This window comes from Phallusia mammillata, chromosome 3 (genome assembly GCF_965637545.1).
Source record: "Phallusia mammillata chromosome 3, kaPhaMamm4.hap1.1, whole genome shotgun sequence".
Lineage (NCBI taxonomy): Eukaryota > Metazoa > Chordata > Ascidiacea > Phlebobranchia > Ascidiidae > Phallusia > Phallusia mammillata.
Genome location: NC_137254.1, coordinates 2,064,240 through 2,077,863, shown reverse-complemented (window position 1 = coordinate 2,077,863; position 13,624 = coordinate 2,064,240). Strand labels below are relative to the sequence as shown.

The 13,624-nt window shown below is 35.7% G+C and overlaps 1 protein-coding gene and 1 long non-coding RNA gene across 2 annotated transcripts; both read left to right on the top strand.

Annotated features, from left to right (window-relative positions):
- Positions 1–1,135, top strand: LOC145217921 (uncharacterized). Its single transcript, XR_013857521.1, has 3 exons — positions 1–492; positions 702–797; positions 991–1,135. It is a non-coding gene; the product is annotated as an uncharacterized LOC145217921 (long non-coding RNA).
- Positions 1,136–5,814: 4,679 nt separating this feature from the next.
- On the top strand, positions 5,815–7,138 carry LOC145218166 (uncharacterized). The gene is made up of 2 exons (XM_080085562.1): positions 5,815–6,799; positions 7,129–7,138. Exons 1-2 carry the CDS (start codon positions 5,823–5,825, stop codon positions 7,136–7,138), a joined length of 987 nt encoding a protein of 328 aa, XP_079941688.1. The 5' UTR covers positions 5,815–5,822.
- Positions 7,139–13,624: the final 6,486 nt, after the last annotated feature.

Here is a 13,624-nt window from a genome sequence, read left to right as displayed (position 1 = left end):
GAATCAGCTACCTTTACAGAAATCCAGCAGTGTAGCAACAAGTTGAGTAAAAATGTGTTTTAGGTTCAGACAGGGTAAAGAAATGCATTTTACGGTGGAAATCAATCAGGGATAAATATTTACGAGAAAAAAAGAAAGTAGAAGAGGCTTATAAAAGTGGTTCGGCAGCTTCATCTGGTTCAACTTGGCCACTTTATTCTGTGTTAAGTTTTATATCTCCATATGTTCAGCCAAGAAGGTATTTAGTTGGGCCAAAAATTTTAGTATTTGTCTCAAGAAACTGTTTACAGTCTTGTATTGTTGTGCTGTCAATCAATCTATGTTTTCATTGTAAATTGTTATAACTTTTGATAAGATTGATCTATAGCTAAATAAATGAAGTTGGAAAGTTATACCTAAATTTTAACTGAAAAATTAGTATAACCCACTGAGGCTTTGCTGTTCTTGGATTTGGCCTGCAGCTTGGAAAAGATTAAGGACCTGGTTTTAATAGTAAGTAACTTGTAACAAATATTTTGTTGCAATTTTCAGCACTTCATCAAACATAGTTGATCTGACAAACACCATAGAGGTTGAGGCAGAAAATTTTATAATTGAAGACAACAATGTCAACAACTAGTGAAACAGGTTTGAAATGAAAGCACTGTAAAAAGCATATACCAGATGATTATTGAATTTGTGTTAACAAACATATGTTGCAGATTTTGTTGAGTATGCACCTGCACCAAAAAAGAAAAACAAACCACCCAATGAGTTTGAAGCAAAGCTGCTTGAATGTCTGAAAGAACCGCCTCCAAGTAAGTAAAGTGTTTTGGTTTTCACCTTAAATGTACTCTTTCAACATACTGTTATAATTGATCATGTTTTAAATCTCTAACTATTCGGTTTTTTTTGTGGCACTATATGAATATGCAGTCAGAACCATCAAATACATATTTTTGCATTTTTAAATGTTGTGCAATTGTAAAATATGGTCTTATACTTTTGTAGATGTCAACAATGATGAAGATCAACTTTTTATGTTGAGCTGTGTGCCACAACTAAAGTTACTTCCCAAAAATCAAAAAAATAACTTTAAAATTGAAGTCTTAAAACTGCTGTCTGCTCTAAGTGAATAAAAAACTCATAAACTCAACTTATGTTCAAACAAATGGTGTATGTTTATATGTTAATAATACACAATACACAAGTTTAGAGCTTGGGGAAAATTAAGCAGCATCAAAAGCAAATATTTGTCTTTAAATCATTTCGTTTTGCCATGGCAGTGAACCAAAATCACTATTAAAATATTGCATTAGGTTATGCCTAACTTCTTCAGCTCTGTTTGAATGTCTACGTCCAGTACGATTCAATGGTCGCCATGCTGACTGTGGTTGGGTATCATGGTCACTGTTCTCGAGTACTGTGGAATCATTAGAGGTTTCCTGCCTCAAAAAATTGTGTAAAACAGTGCAGGCCTTGACAACGCTGTCTGTCCGACGGGGAATGATCGATAATGGCCGACGAAAAACACGAAAACGCGACGCTAGAATACCGAACGCATTTTCAACGATTCGCCTTGCCCGCGAAAGTCTGTAGTTAAAAACTCTCTTATCACAACTGAGGCCGGGGCCAGGAAAAGGACGCATAACGTTGTACCGCAAAGGAAACGCCTCATCGGCGACAAATACAAAAGGCATTGCATTTTTTAGTCCAGGCAACAATTCTTCACGGGGAAGATCCAATTCCTCGTCGATCAGCTTACGTCCAAAAGTAGAATAGCGCAAAACACTGCCGTCGCTCTGACGGCCGTACGCACCAACATCAACGACAATAAAGTTGTAATCGGCATCTGCCACAGCCAGCAAAACAATACTATGACATTTTTTATAATTAAAGTACAACGATCCACTGTTAGCTGGGGCTTGTAAATGGACGTGTTTTCCGTCTATACTTCCAACACAATGTGGAAACTGCCAGATTCGTTCAAAACTGTTTGCCACTTTTTTCCACATTTTCATGTCGGGAGTCGGCATATAGATTGGCTGCAACGTATTCCACAACATTTGGCAGGTATGCGGCACGATTTGAGAGATGGTCGATTTATGAACACGAAATGAATAGCCAATGCTCTGGTAAGAATCCCTGTAGCCAAAAATCTAAAAAAAAATTTTAATATTAAAATCAATGCCAATTGGAGAAGTATAGGCCTACTAGTATAGGTGCCAAATTACCTTAACGTAATACCCAGTCGTTCTGCTGCTGAAATAGGCCTCCTCATATTAGTGGTTTGCTTGGTTATACTTGTTTCAATCATTGCCAAAAGTTTATCAAATAAAGACGGAGACATTCTAAAATATTTCTGAAATTCTTCCGGTCTCTCATTCCGAAGTTCCTGTACCAGTGTATGAAACTCCCCTTTTAAACAGTAAAAACAGTTATAAACACACATTTGCTATGCACCTTTTTATTGTGGTAAGTTACCTTTCTGGTGGCGGCGTTGCAAAATGGGATGCACCCAAAACCGCCTCTGCCGTCGCTTGGCCAACAAGTAGCAACAACTCAAAACTTTTTTACGTCGCACATACCATCTGTTTATTGAAACTTGTGCATTCATGTTTTTGTTTTCATTCATTCATACACGTTAACACCCCAAAAATACCATACAAGATCATATGTGAAAATATAATGTGACACGCCAAAGTTACTACAGTCACGCTTGACTTAACATAGTGTATACGCACTTCGCTTCGTACGCGTCTCTTTTCGCACGCGCGAACATTGTCCGTGTAAACCAACCTTAAATATGCGAAGTATTGCAGAACTGAAGGTTGTAAACATTTTTGTCACGTAGTATTCGTGTTGTTTCATTGTGCCAGAAGACTCAGGCTAAACATAAACCTTATGAATGTGATGTTTGTGTAAAAATATTTGCAATAAGTGGACATTTAAAAACACACATGTTGAAACAAACCAATGAGAAACCCCTTTGCTGTATTGCTTGCGAAAAACGCTTCGGGGAAAGTGGAACTTTGAAAAAGCACATGTTGACACACACCAAAGAAAAACTTCATCGATGTGATGTTTGTGAAAAAATATTTCGAGAAAGTGGACATTTAAAAACACACATGTTGAAACAAACCAATGAAAACCCCTTTGCTGTATTGCTTGCGAAAAACGCTTCGGGGAAAGTGGAACTTTGAAAAAGCACATGTTGACACACACCAAAGAAAAACTCTATCGATGTGATGTTTGTGAAAGATTATTTCAAGAAAGTGGACATCACATCAATCAGAAACTTTATCGATGTGATGTTTGTGAAAAATGCTACACCGCAAGTAGTAGTTTAAAAAGTCACATCACGACACACAATAAAGACAAACTCCATCGATGTAATACATCTACAGGTTTAACAGAAGTTAAAATTTGAAATAAACTCGTTATGATGCACACTCGAGAAAAAACAAACTGGTGTAAGATTTTGAATTATGTATGTTGACTTGCACCAAAGTGAATTTCCCCTCGTGTGTTAACAAATAGCACCAATAGACATTTGAAAACACCAGTGAAATGCCCCTATAACAATGCCCTAAAAGAATAGCAAATGTTAAACCAGATCATACTCAACCAGTGAGTTTGTTTTACTAGTTAAACTCAGTCAATAATACAACGCAACACATTGCTACATCGAAAATGGAAAGAATTGCATTTCTTACTGCTTGAAATATAGTGGGGGTTTTCGAGATTACTTCTTTCGAAACCTTGCCAAAGCGACATGCAGGGATAATTTCATGTGGCTTCGCTAAAAAACGTTGAAGTTTTTCACGTCCCGGACAACCAAAAGGATATATGAAACCGTGCACTGACAAGACTTTGACTTATTACTTGGAGTGAAATAATGCTCTTCACGAAATAAAACAATGTAAATCGTTATTTGGCGTGTTGTGTAAACAAACGTTATTTTACGGGTTCATGTTCCTTTTTTATCGCTGTGGCTTCTGTTAGATCGTTATAGTGAAAAATAGATATTCCACCTGTTGTGTGAACTTTTAATTTCTAAGACGAAAGCTGACCAATTGTCGTACTGCTAGTAACAAAGTAAAAAATAAACAGTATTTTTGAAAAAACACGCAAGTATTAGCACAACTGAAAAGTAGCAGATATACGTCGTAAAGAGGCATTGAGACATTATTAATAACGTACACACGCCACTTTGTTCCATTCTGCACGACAGAGTTTTCTATGTGAACTTATTGAGTGGCAATTTCCTAAACCACACATAATACCAAAACGTACTAAAGGCGGAGGTCGCAGCTGCACAACCGATTACTATCCGAGTTGTTTTATGTACGCATAATAAATGGTACTAGCAGCCCAGCCCAGTTAAGTTACAGTGACGAGGTAAAGCTAGTGTATTGGTTAAGTAGTTTCGTTGGTCTGCTATGCTGCTTAGATACTTTTCCTGTGGCCTGTAATCTTGCATTAGAGTGGAGAAACAAAAACCTTTTCAAACAACTGTCTAATGAAGCAACTGACGCAAAATCAACATTGCTCAAAGATAGATTTTCCACAATAATTTGGGCATAAAAGTTGGTACTTTTAAATTGCAAGTCAAACGTTCAGTCAAAATCACCTTATGTCGTTGCACTTACGGATGAAAAACTAGTACCTGCAACGGCCTATTATTGTGGATACAAAATTGCCCCACGAGAGTTTGTCGCGTAACAATGCGCTGGACAACTTATACAGACTTTGGATGTGATGTTTTAATATAGAATTCTGTATCAAAGAATATTTCAAGACACACATGTTAAGAACTACCTAATCTGGTCATGCGTCGAATTGCTTCCTGTAATACGAGAACGGTGTAAAGCCGTAAGTCGCAGCTGCACAACCCGTTAATGTCTAAATCACTTCGTTTACCCGCACCAAGTAGTCTTAGTAGTCCAGTTAAGGTTAACAGTAGCGAGGAAAGCTAGTGTGTTATGTTAGTTAGATTTCAACGAACGAATTTGTCTGTTATTTTTAGAACACACCGTTTCAATCATTTTACCAGTGGTTTGTTATGTTGAGTTATAATTGGAAAAGTAAAAATGTCTTTAAGAGCATTACGTAATCTCAGTTTAAACCTAGTTTAAATTTCCACAAAGGTTTGGACTTAAGTGTTGATACTTGGAAACACTCACATATTATAATTATTGGTCTAATGCTTCCATACGTTTGTTTGGACTAGCAGGATTACTTTAGACTAGTTTTACTACCAAGCCAAATGTTAAATCAGTTTAACTGTTGCGTAAGGCTTTGAAAAAGTGTAAGAACTATTTCCATAAGTGCTATGACTTGTCCTAAATAGAACAAATGTATTGCAGACGTGACATCGACCGCTTCACGCACAGATAAGAACTTTTGAACCGAAAACATATATTCTGACATATTTAAGCGAAAATAGTTACTTTTGCTCGGTAACCTCTGTAGGTTAAATTGATTTAACACTGGATAACGATTTGGCGATTTTACCAGTACCACTGGAATATGTCCGATCAGTTGTTTGACCCAGTTTGTAACCAATATAAATGACGCTTGTAATCGGATAGGCTGGTAAAGGAAATTGTTGCACAGCTGTCTATTCAGTTCATGCCGATTAGCTTAAACCGTACTCGAGTATTTGATAGTAAAGCCCATGAGTTGAATACAAAGTATTGCAGAACTGAAGGTTGTAACCCTTTTTTTTTCAGGTAGTATTCTTGTTGTTTTATTTTGCCAGGCTACTCACACTAAACATAAACTTGTGATGTGATGTTTGTGCAAAAATATTTGCAATAAGTGAACATTTAAAAACCCACATGCTGAAACAAACCAATGAGAAACCTTATCGATGTGAAGTTTGTGAAAAAAGATTCGGTGAAAGTGGAAATTTGAAAACACACATGTTGACACACACCAAAGAGAAACCACATCGATGTGATGTTTGTGAAAAGAGGTTTAGTCGGCGTGGAAGTGTAAAACGCCATAAGATGACACACACCAAGGAGAAACCTCATCGCTGCACTGTTTGCGCAAAACGCTTCAGCGAAAGTAGAAGTTTGAGAACACACATGTTGATACACACCAATGATAAAGCTCATCGATGTAATGTTTGTGAAAAAAGATTTCGTCTAGTTGCGACTTTAAAAAGACACATGGTAACACACACCAAAGAAAAACCACATCGATGTGATGTTTGTGAAAAAAGATTTCGTCAATTTGGGACTTTAAAAAGACACATGGTAACTCACACCAAAGAGAAACGACATCGATGTGATGTTTGTGAAAAAAGATTTAGTCAAAGAGGAGATTTAAAACTGCACACATTGACACACACAAAAGAGAAACCACATGGATGTGATTTTTGTGAAAAAAGATTTCGCCAAGTTGGGACTTTAAAAACACACATGTTGACACACACCAAAGAAAAACCTTATCAGTGTAATGTTTGCGAAAAAAGATTTGGCCAACGTGGAAACTTAAAAACGCACATGTTGACACACACCAACCAGAAACCTTATCGTTGTGCTGTTTGTGAAAAATGTTTTACCCAAGGTGCTCATTTGAAAAGACACATGTTGACACACACCAAAGAAAAACCTCATCGATGTGATGTTTGTGAAAAAAGATTTAGCAGAAATGGAAATTTGAAAACACACATGTTGACACACACCAATCAAAAACCTTATCGATGTGATATTTGTGAAAAACGCTTCACCGCAAGGGGGAGTTTAAAAAGTCACATCACGACACAACACAATAAAGACAAACCCCTGGGCAGGAACTTGGCCGAACGGTCTGGCGCCCCTGACCCATATACAGACATAAAAAAACCTGATCGGGATTCGTCCCCGGGAGAGTCCTGGGTTCGAACCCCGTAAAAAAAAAAAAATAAAAAAAAAAATAAAGACAAACCCCATTGATGTAATACACTACAGGTTTAACAAAACTGTATAAATTTGAAACAGACACTTTATGATGCATCCCCCAGAACAAGCACCCTGATTTAGGATTTTGAACTCTGTATGTTGACTTGCACCAATATTAAATTCCCTTTGTGTGTTTTGTTAAAAAAAATTGTTGGCACAAATAGACATTTTAAAACATGCTTGTGTCTGTTTGTAGAAATGTTTAATGCATTTAGAATTTTAGAAATATTTTTTTCTCCACATTTGGGGCATTTGAAATATATCATTCAAATTGTTAAAAAGTTGAAAAATGTCCAAAAAAGAATAACAAATGTTGAACCATGTCACAATTTAATTCATTTTAGTTGTTCTAAACCAGTCAATAATACAACGCAACACATCGCTAAATCGAAAATGGGAATTCCATTTCATTTTGCTTGACATATAGTAGTTTTGGTTTTCGAGCGTATGTGAGTTTGCCAAAGCGACATGTAGGGTAAGTTTCATGTGGTTTTGCTAAATTAGTTTGCAGTTTACCACGTCCCGAACAACACCAAGATGTTACTTGCAAAGTGATAAGTTCAATTTGTTGCAACAGGATATTAGCTAAAGCTCATCACGAAACTAAAGAATATAATGTAAATCGTCATTTGGCGTGTTGCGAACAAACGTTGTTTTACGGGTTCCATGTTTTTTTATTACTGTAGTTTCTGTTTGATCGTTAAATGTTGGTGAAAAAAAAAACACCTGTTGTGTGGTCTCTTAGTTTTAAGCATGAGACTGACCATGTGTGGTACGTAAAGCTGCTAATTTGAAAGAGAGTAAAAATGCAAAGTAGTAGATATAAACGTCTTCAAGAGGCATTGTGAAATCATTAATTTGCATGTGCATATGTGTCACTTTGTTCCACTGTGCAAGACAGTGTTTCCCATGTGAACTTAATGAGTGGAAATTTCCTGCACTTGCAAAACCACACATAATACGAAAGAGCAATAAAGGCTGATGCCGCATCTGCACAACCGATTACTGTGTAAATTGCTTGATGTACGCGCAACTTATGGTCTTAGTTATCCAGTTAAGTTACAGTAGCGAGATGTAGTTAGTATGTTAGTTAGATTTGATTAGATTTAGTTCACCTTAGCTTAAATAAGTTTTAACTTATTACACATCTGTTAAAATCTTGTGGTTTTGTAAAAGTTCAAGAACCAATCGCCAGATATGTATGTTAAGTTTAAGCCTCATCATACAACGCAATGTTTTATCGAAAGTATGAAGTATATTCCAGTGGTATAACGTTAACCGCTTCCGGCTCAAATAAGGCTTTCGACTTGTAAGAAAACGAAACTGATCATATCTACGCGAAAATTAATTTGCTTGTGCTCCATTACCTTTAGTGTTAAAATGATTCATAAATGAGAAACGATTCATCTATTTTCCCAATGCCGGTGGAAAATGTTCAATAATTAACCTTGCAAACGCTGGAAAATGTCCGTTCAGTTGTTCAGCCCAGTTTCTGTCCAATAATAACCCCTATACGGACACGCTGCAAAAGGGAATAGTTGCACTGATGACTGCCATATTGCAAAACCAGTTGAAAAACACACCAATGAGAAGCCTCACCAATGTGATGTTTGTAAACAAGATTTAGCCGAAGTGGAGGCTTGAAAAACCACATGTTAACACACACTAAAGCAAAAGCACATTCCTGCCCTAATTGTGGAAAAAGATTTGCATTAAAAGGAGGTTTAAATGCACACATGATGACACACACCAATGAGAAACCTCATTGCTGTAATGTTTGTGGAAATATATTTGCATTCAAAGGACAATTGAAATCACACATAATGACACACACTAAAGAAAAACCCCATCGGTGTAATGTTTGTGGGAAAAGATTTTGTCAAGGAGGACACTTAAAAACACACTTGATGACACACACCAATGAAAAACCTTATTGCTGTCCTGTCTGCAAAAAAATATTTTGTCAAAGTGGATATCTAAAAACACACATGTTGGCACACACGGATGAAAAACCTTATCGATGTGATGTTTGTGAACACAGCTTCACCGAAAGAGAAAGTTTGAAAAGACACATTATGATACACACCAACGAAAAACCTTGTCGGTGTGATATTTGTGAAAAAAGATTTCGTAACATGGTAAAACACAGTGAAGAGAAACTCCATGGATGTCATTGATGTGAAAAAGATTTAAGAGATATGTAAGTTTAAAAACACACATCGAGGCTTACTACACACCAACCCAAAATCATGTCGATGTAATGTTTGTGAAAAATCTTCACTGAAAAGGAAGTTTAAATAGACACATGTTGACACACACTAATGAAAAGCATATCGATGTGATGTTTGTGAAAAAAGCTTCACCGAAAAAGGAAGTTTGAATAGACAAGTTTGAATTTTACACAAATAGAGAGATGTTGACACACAATAAAGAACAAACAAATTGATGTTCTCTTTGTTAGCAAAGAGTTTCGATAACTTTCACCAATGAAATTCCCTTGTGTTTTGTTACATACAAATTTTAACACGAAAGGACATTTGAGATACACTTTTGTGCGCTGTTTGTGTAAAAACGTTGACGTCTTTTTTTCCACTATTGCACTGAAGTAACTGCCCACCGTTCTTTCTTACATGTTACAACCACTTATTAGTTAAAAACCAATCAGTTCTTTGCATTTAAGCATTGCGATCGAACTATTAGGCCTTTGTTTTTATGTTCCTTCAGTGTTTGTGGTTAATCGACTGTTTGCGTGGCCAATAGTAACTAAGTGTACTGTAACCTTATATATGGTCGGAAACGAATTTTTATATTCTTGACCATAACCTCGTTACGAATTTCGAAACAAATTTTGGACATATCTTTTGACTACTAGATGTCAGTAGAGGATTGCAAATAAAAAATGTTTCGAAATTTGTTTCGAAATTTTAAATGTCGTAAATTATACACTTGGGGTTTCTAAGTACAAATTCACACTGCATCAATTTTATGTGAATAAATGCATAGCGAAATTCCCACAATGTTAAGCGTAGTTTCACCAACCAATTTCCAGTAACAAATTTGTTTCCAGTAACAAATGTGTTTCAAGTAACAAATTTGTTTCAAGTTTTTGAACGCTGCAGTAATATGCCACAAGGTGCAACAATATTTCAAGTTTTCAACGCCCGAGTGAAGGCATAACTTCTTGTAACAAATTCGTTTCAAGTAACAAATTTGTTTCCGGTAACAAATTCGTTTCAAGTAACAAATTTGTTTCGAGTTTTTGTACGCTGCAGTAAAAATCCACAAGGTGCAACAATATTTCAAGTTTATAACGTTTGGGTGAAGGCATAACTTCTTGTAACAAATTCGTTTCAAGTAACAAATTTGTTTCCGGTAACAAATTCGTTTCAAGTAACAAATTTGTTTCGAGTTTTTGTATGCTGCAGTAATAATCCACAAGGTGCAACAATATTTCAAGTTTTCAACGTTGGGATGAAGGCATAACTTCTTGTAACAAATTCGTTTCCAGTAACAAATTCGTTTCAAGTAACAAATTTGTTTCCGGTAACAAATTCGTTTCAAGTAACAAATTTGTTTCCAGTTTTTGTATGCTGCAGTAATAATCCACAAGGTGCAACAATATTTCAAGTTTTCAACGCCCGAGTGAAGGCATAACTTCTTGTAACAAATTCGTTTCAAGTAACAAATTCGTTTCCAGTAACAAATTTGTTTCCGGTAACAAATTCGTTTCAAGTAACAAATTTGTTTCCAGTTTTTGTATGCTGCAGTAATAATCCACAAGGTGCAACAATATTTCAAGTTTTCAACGCCCGAGTGAAGGCATAACTTCTTGTAACAAATTCGTTTCCAGTAACAAATTCGTTTCAAGTAACAAATTTGTTTCCAGTTTTTGTACGCTGCAGTAAAAATCCACAAGGTGCAACAATATTTCAAGTTTTTAACGTTTGGGTGAAGACATAACTTCTTGTAACAGATTCGTTTCCAGTAACAAATTCGTTTCAAGTAACAAATTCGTTTCCAGTAACAAATTCGTTTCCGTTAACAAATTCGTTTCAAGTAACAAATTTGTTTCCAGTTTTTGTATGCTGCAGTAAAAATCCACAAGGTGCAACAATATTTCAAGTTTTTAACGTTTGGGTGAAGGCATAACTTCTTGTAACAAATTCGTTTCCAATAACAAATTCGTTTCAAGTAACAAATTCGTTTCAAGTAACAAATTTGTTTCCGGTAACAAATTCGTTTCAAGTAACAAATTTGTTTCCAGTTTTTGTATGCTGCAGTAAAAATCCACAAGGTGCAACAATATTTCAAGTTTTCAACGCCCGAGTGAAGGCATAACTTCTTGTAACAAATTCGTTTCAAGTAACAAATTCGTTTCCAGTAACAAATTTGTTTCCGGTAACAAATTCGTTTCAAGTAACAAATTTGTTTCCAGTTTTTGTATGCTGCAGTAATAATCCACAAGGTGCAACAATATTTCAAGTTTTCAACGCCCGAGTGAAGGCATAACTTCTTGTAACAAATTCGTTTCCAGTAACAAATTCGTTTCAAGTAACAAATTTGTTTCCAGTTTTTGTACGCTGCAGTAAAAATCCACAAGGTGCAACAATATTTCAAGTTTTTAACGTTTGGGTGAAGGCATAACTTCTTGTAACAAATTCGTTTCCAGTAACAAATTCGTTTCAAGTAACAAATTCGTTTCCAGTAACAAATTTGTTTCCGGTAACAAATTCGTTTCAAGTAACAAATTTGTTTCCAGTTTTTGTATGCTGCAGTAATAATCCACAAGGTGCAACAATATTTCAAGTTTTCAACGCCCGAGTGAAGGCATAACTTCTTGTAACAAATTCGTTTCCAGTAACAAATTCGTTTCAAGTAACAAATTTGTTTCCAGTTTTTGTACGCTGCAGTAAAAATCCACAAGGTGCAACAATATTTCAAGTTTTTAACGTTTGGGTGAAGACATAACTTCTTGTAACAAATTCGTTTCCAGTAACAAATTCGTTTCAAGTAACAAATTCGTTTCCAGTAACAAATTCGTTTCCGGTAACAAATTCGTTTCAAGTAACAAATTTGTTTCCAGTTTTTGTATGCTGCAGTAATAATCCACAAGGTGCAACAATATTTCAAGTTTTCAACGCCCGAGTGAAGGCATAACTTCTTGTAACAAATTCGTTTCCAGTAACAAATTCGTTTCCGGTAACAAATTCGTTTCAACTAACAAATTTGTTTCCGGTAACAAATTCGTTTCAAGTAACAAATTTGTTTCCAGTTTTTGTATGCTGCAGTAAAAATCCACAAGGTGCAACAATATTTCAAGTTTTTAACGTTTGGGTGAAGGCATAACTTCTTGTAACAAATTCGTTTCCAATAACAAATTCGTTTCAAGTAACAAATTCGTTTCAAGTAACAAATTTGTTTCCGGTAACAAATTCGTTTCAAGTAACAAATTTGTTTCCAGTTTTTGTATGCTGCAGTAATAATCCACAAGGTGCAACAATATTTCAAGTTTTCAACGCCCGAGTGAAGGCATAACTTCTTGTAACAAATTCGTTTCAAGTAACAAATTCGTTTCCAGTAACAAATTTGTTTCCGGTAACAAATTCGTTTCAAGTAACAAATTTGTTTCCAGTTTTTGTATGCTGCAGTAATAATCCACAAGGTGCAACAATATTTCAAGTTTTCAACGCCCGAGTGAAGGCATAACTTCTTGTAACAAATTCGTTTCCAGTAACAAATTCGTTTCCGGTAACAAATTCGTTTCAACTAACAAATTTGTTTCCGGTAACAAATTCGTTTCAAGTAACAAACTTGTTTCCAGTTTTTGTATGCTGCAGTAATAATCCACAAGGTGCAACAATATTTCAAGTTTTCAACGCCCGAGTGAAGGCATAACTTCTTGTAACAAATTCGTTTCCAGTAACAAATTCGTTTCCGGTAACAAATTCGTTTCAAGTACCAAATTTGTTTCGAGTTTTTGTACGGTGCAGTAACAAACCACAAGGTGCAACAATATTTCAAGTTTTCAACGCCCGAGTGAAGGCATAACTTCTTGTAACAAATTCGTTTCAAGTAACAAATTCGTTTCAAGTAACAAATTCGTTTCAAGTAACAAATTCGTTTCAAGTACCAAATTTGTTTCGAGTTTTTGTATGCTGCAGTAATAATCCACAAGGTGCAACAATATTTCAAGTTTTCAACGCCCGAGTGAAGGCATTACTTCTTGTAACAAATTCGTTTCCAGTAACAAATTCGTTTCAAGTAACAAATTTGTTTCCAGTTTTTGTACGCTGCAGTAAAAATCCACAAGGTGCAACAATATTTCAAGTTTTTAACGTTTGGGTGAAGGCATAACTTCTTGTAACAAATTCGTTTCCAGTAACAAATTCGTTTCATGTAACAAATTCGTTTCCAGTAACAAATTTGTTTCCGGTAACAAATTCGTTTCAAGTAACAAATTTGTTTTCAGTTTTTGTATGCTGCAGTAATAATCCACAAGGTGCAACAATATTTCAAGTTTTCAACGCCCGAGTGAAGGCATAACTTCTTGTAACAAATTCGTTTCCAGTAACAAATTCGTTTCCGGTAACAAATTCGTTTCAAGTACCAAATTTGTTTCCAGTTTTTGTACGGTGCAGTAACAAACCACAAGGTGCAACAATATTTCAAGTTTTCAACGCCCGAGTGAAGGC

Excerpts from the sequence above, each read along its gene's own strand:
- LOC145218166 (XM_080085562.1), top strand. The coding sequence starts at position 5,823 with ATGCTGAAACAAACCAATGAGAAACCTTATCGATGTGAAGTTTGTGAA.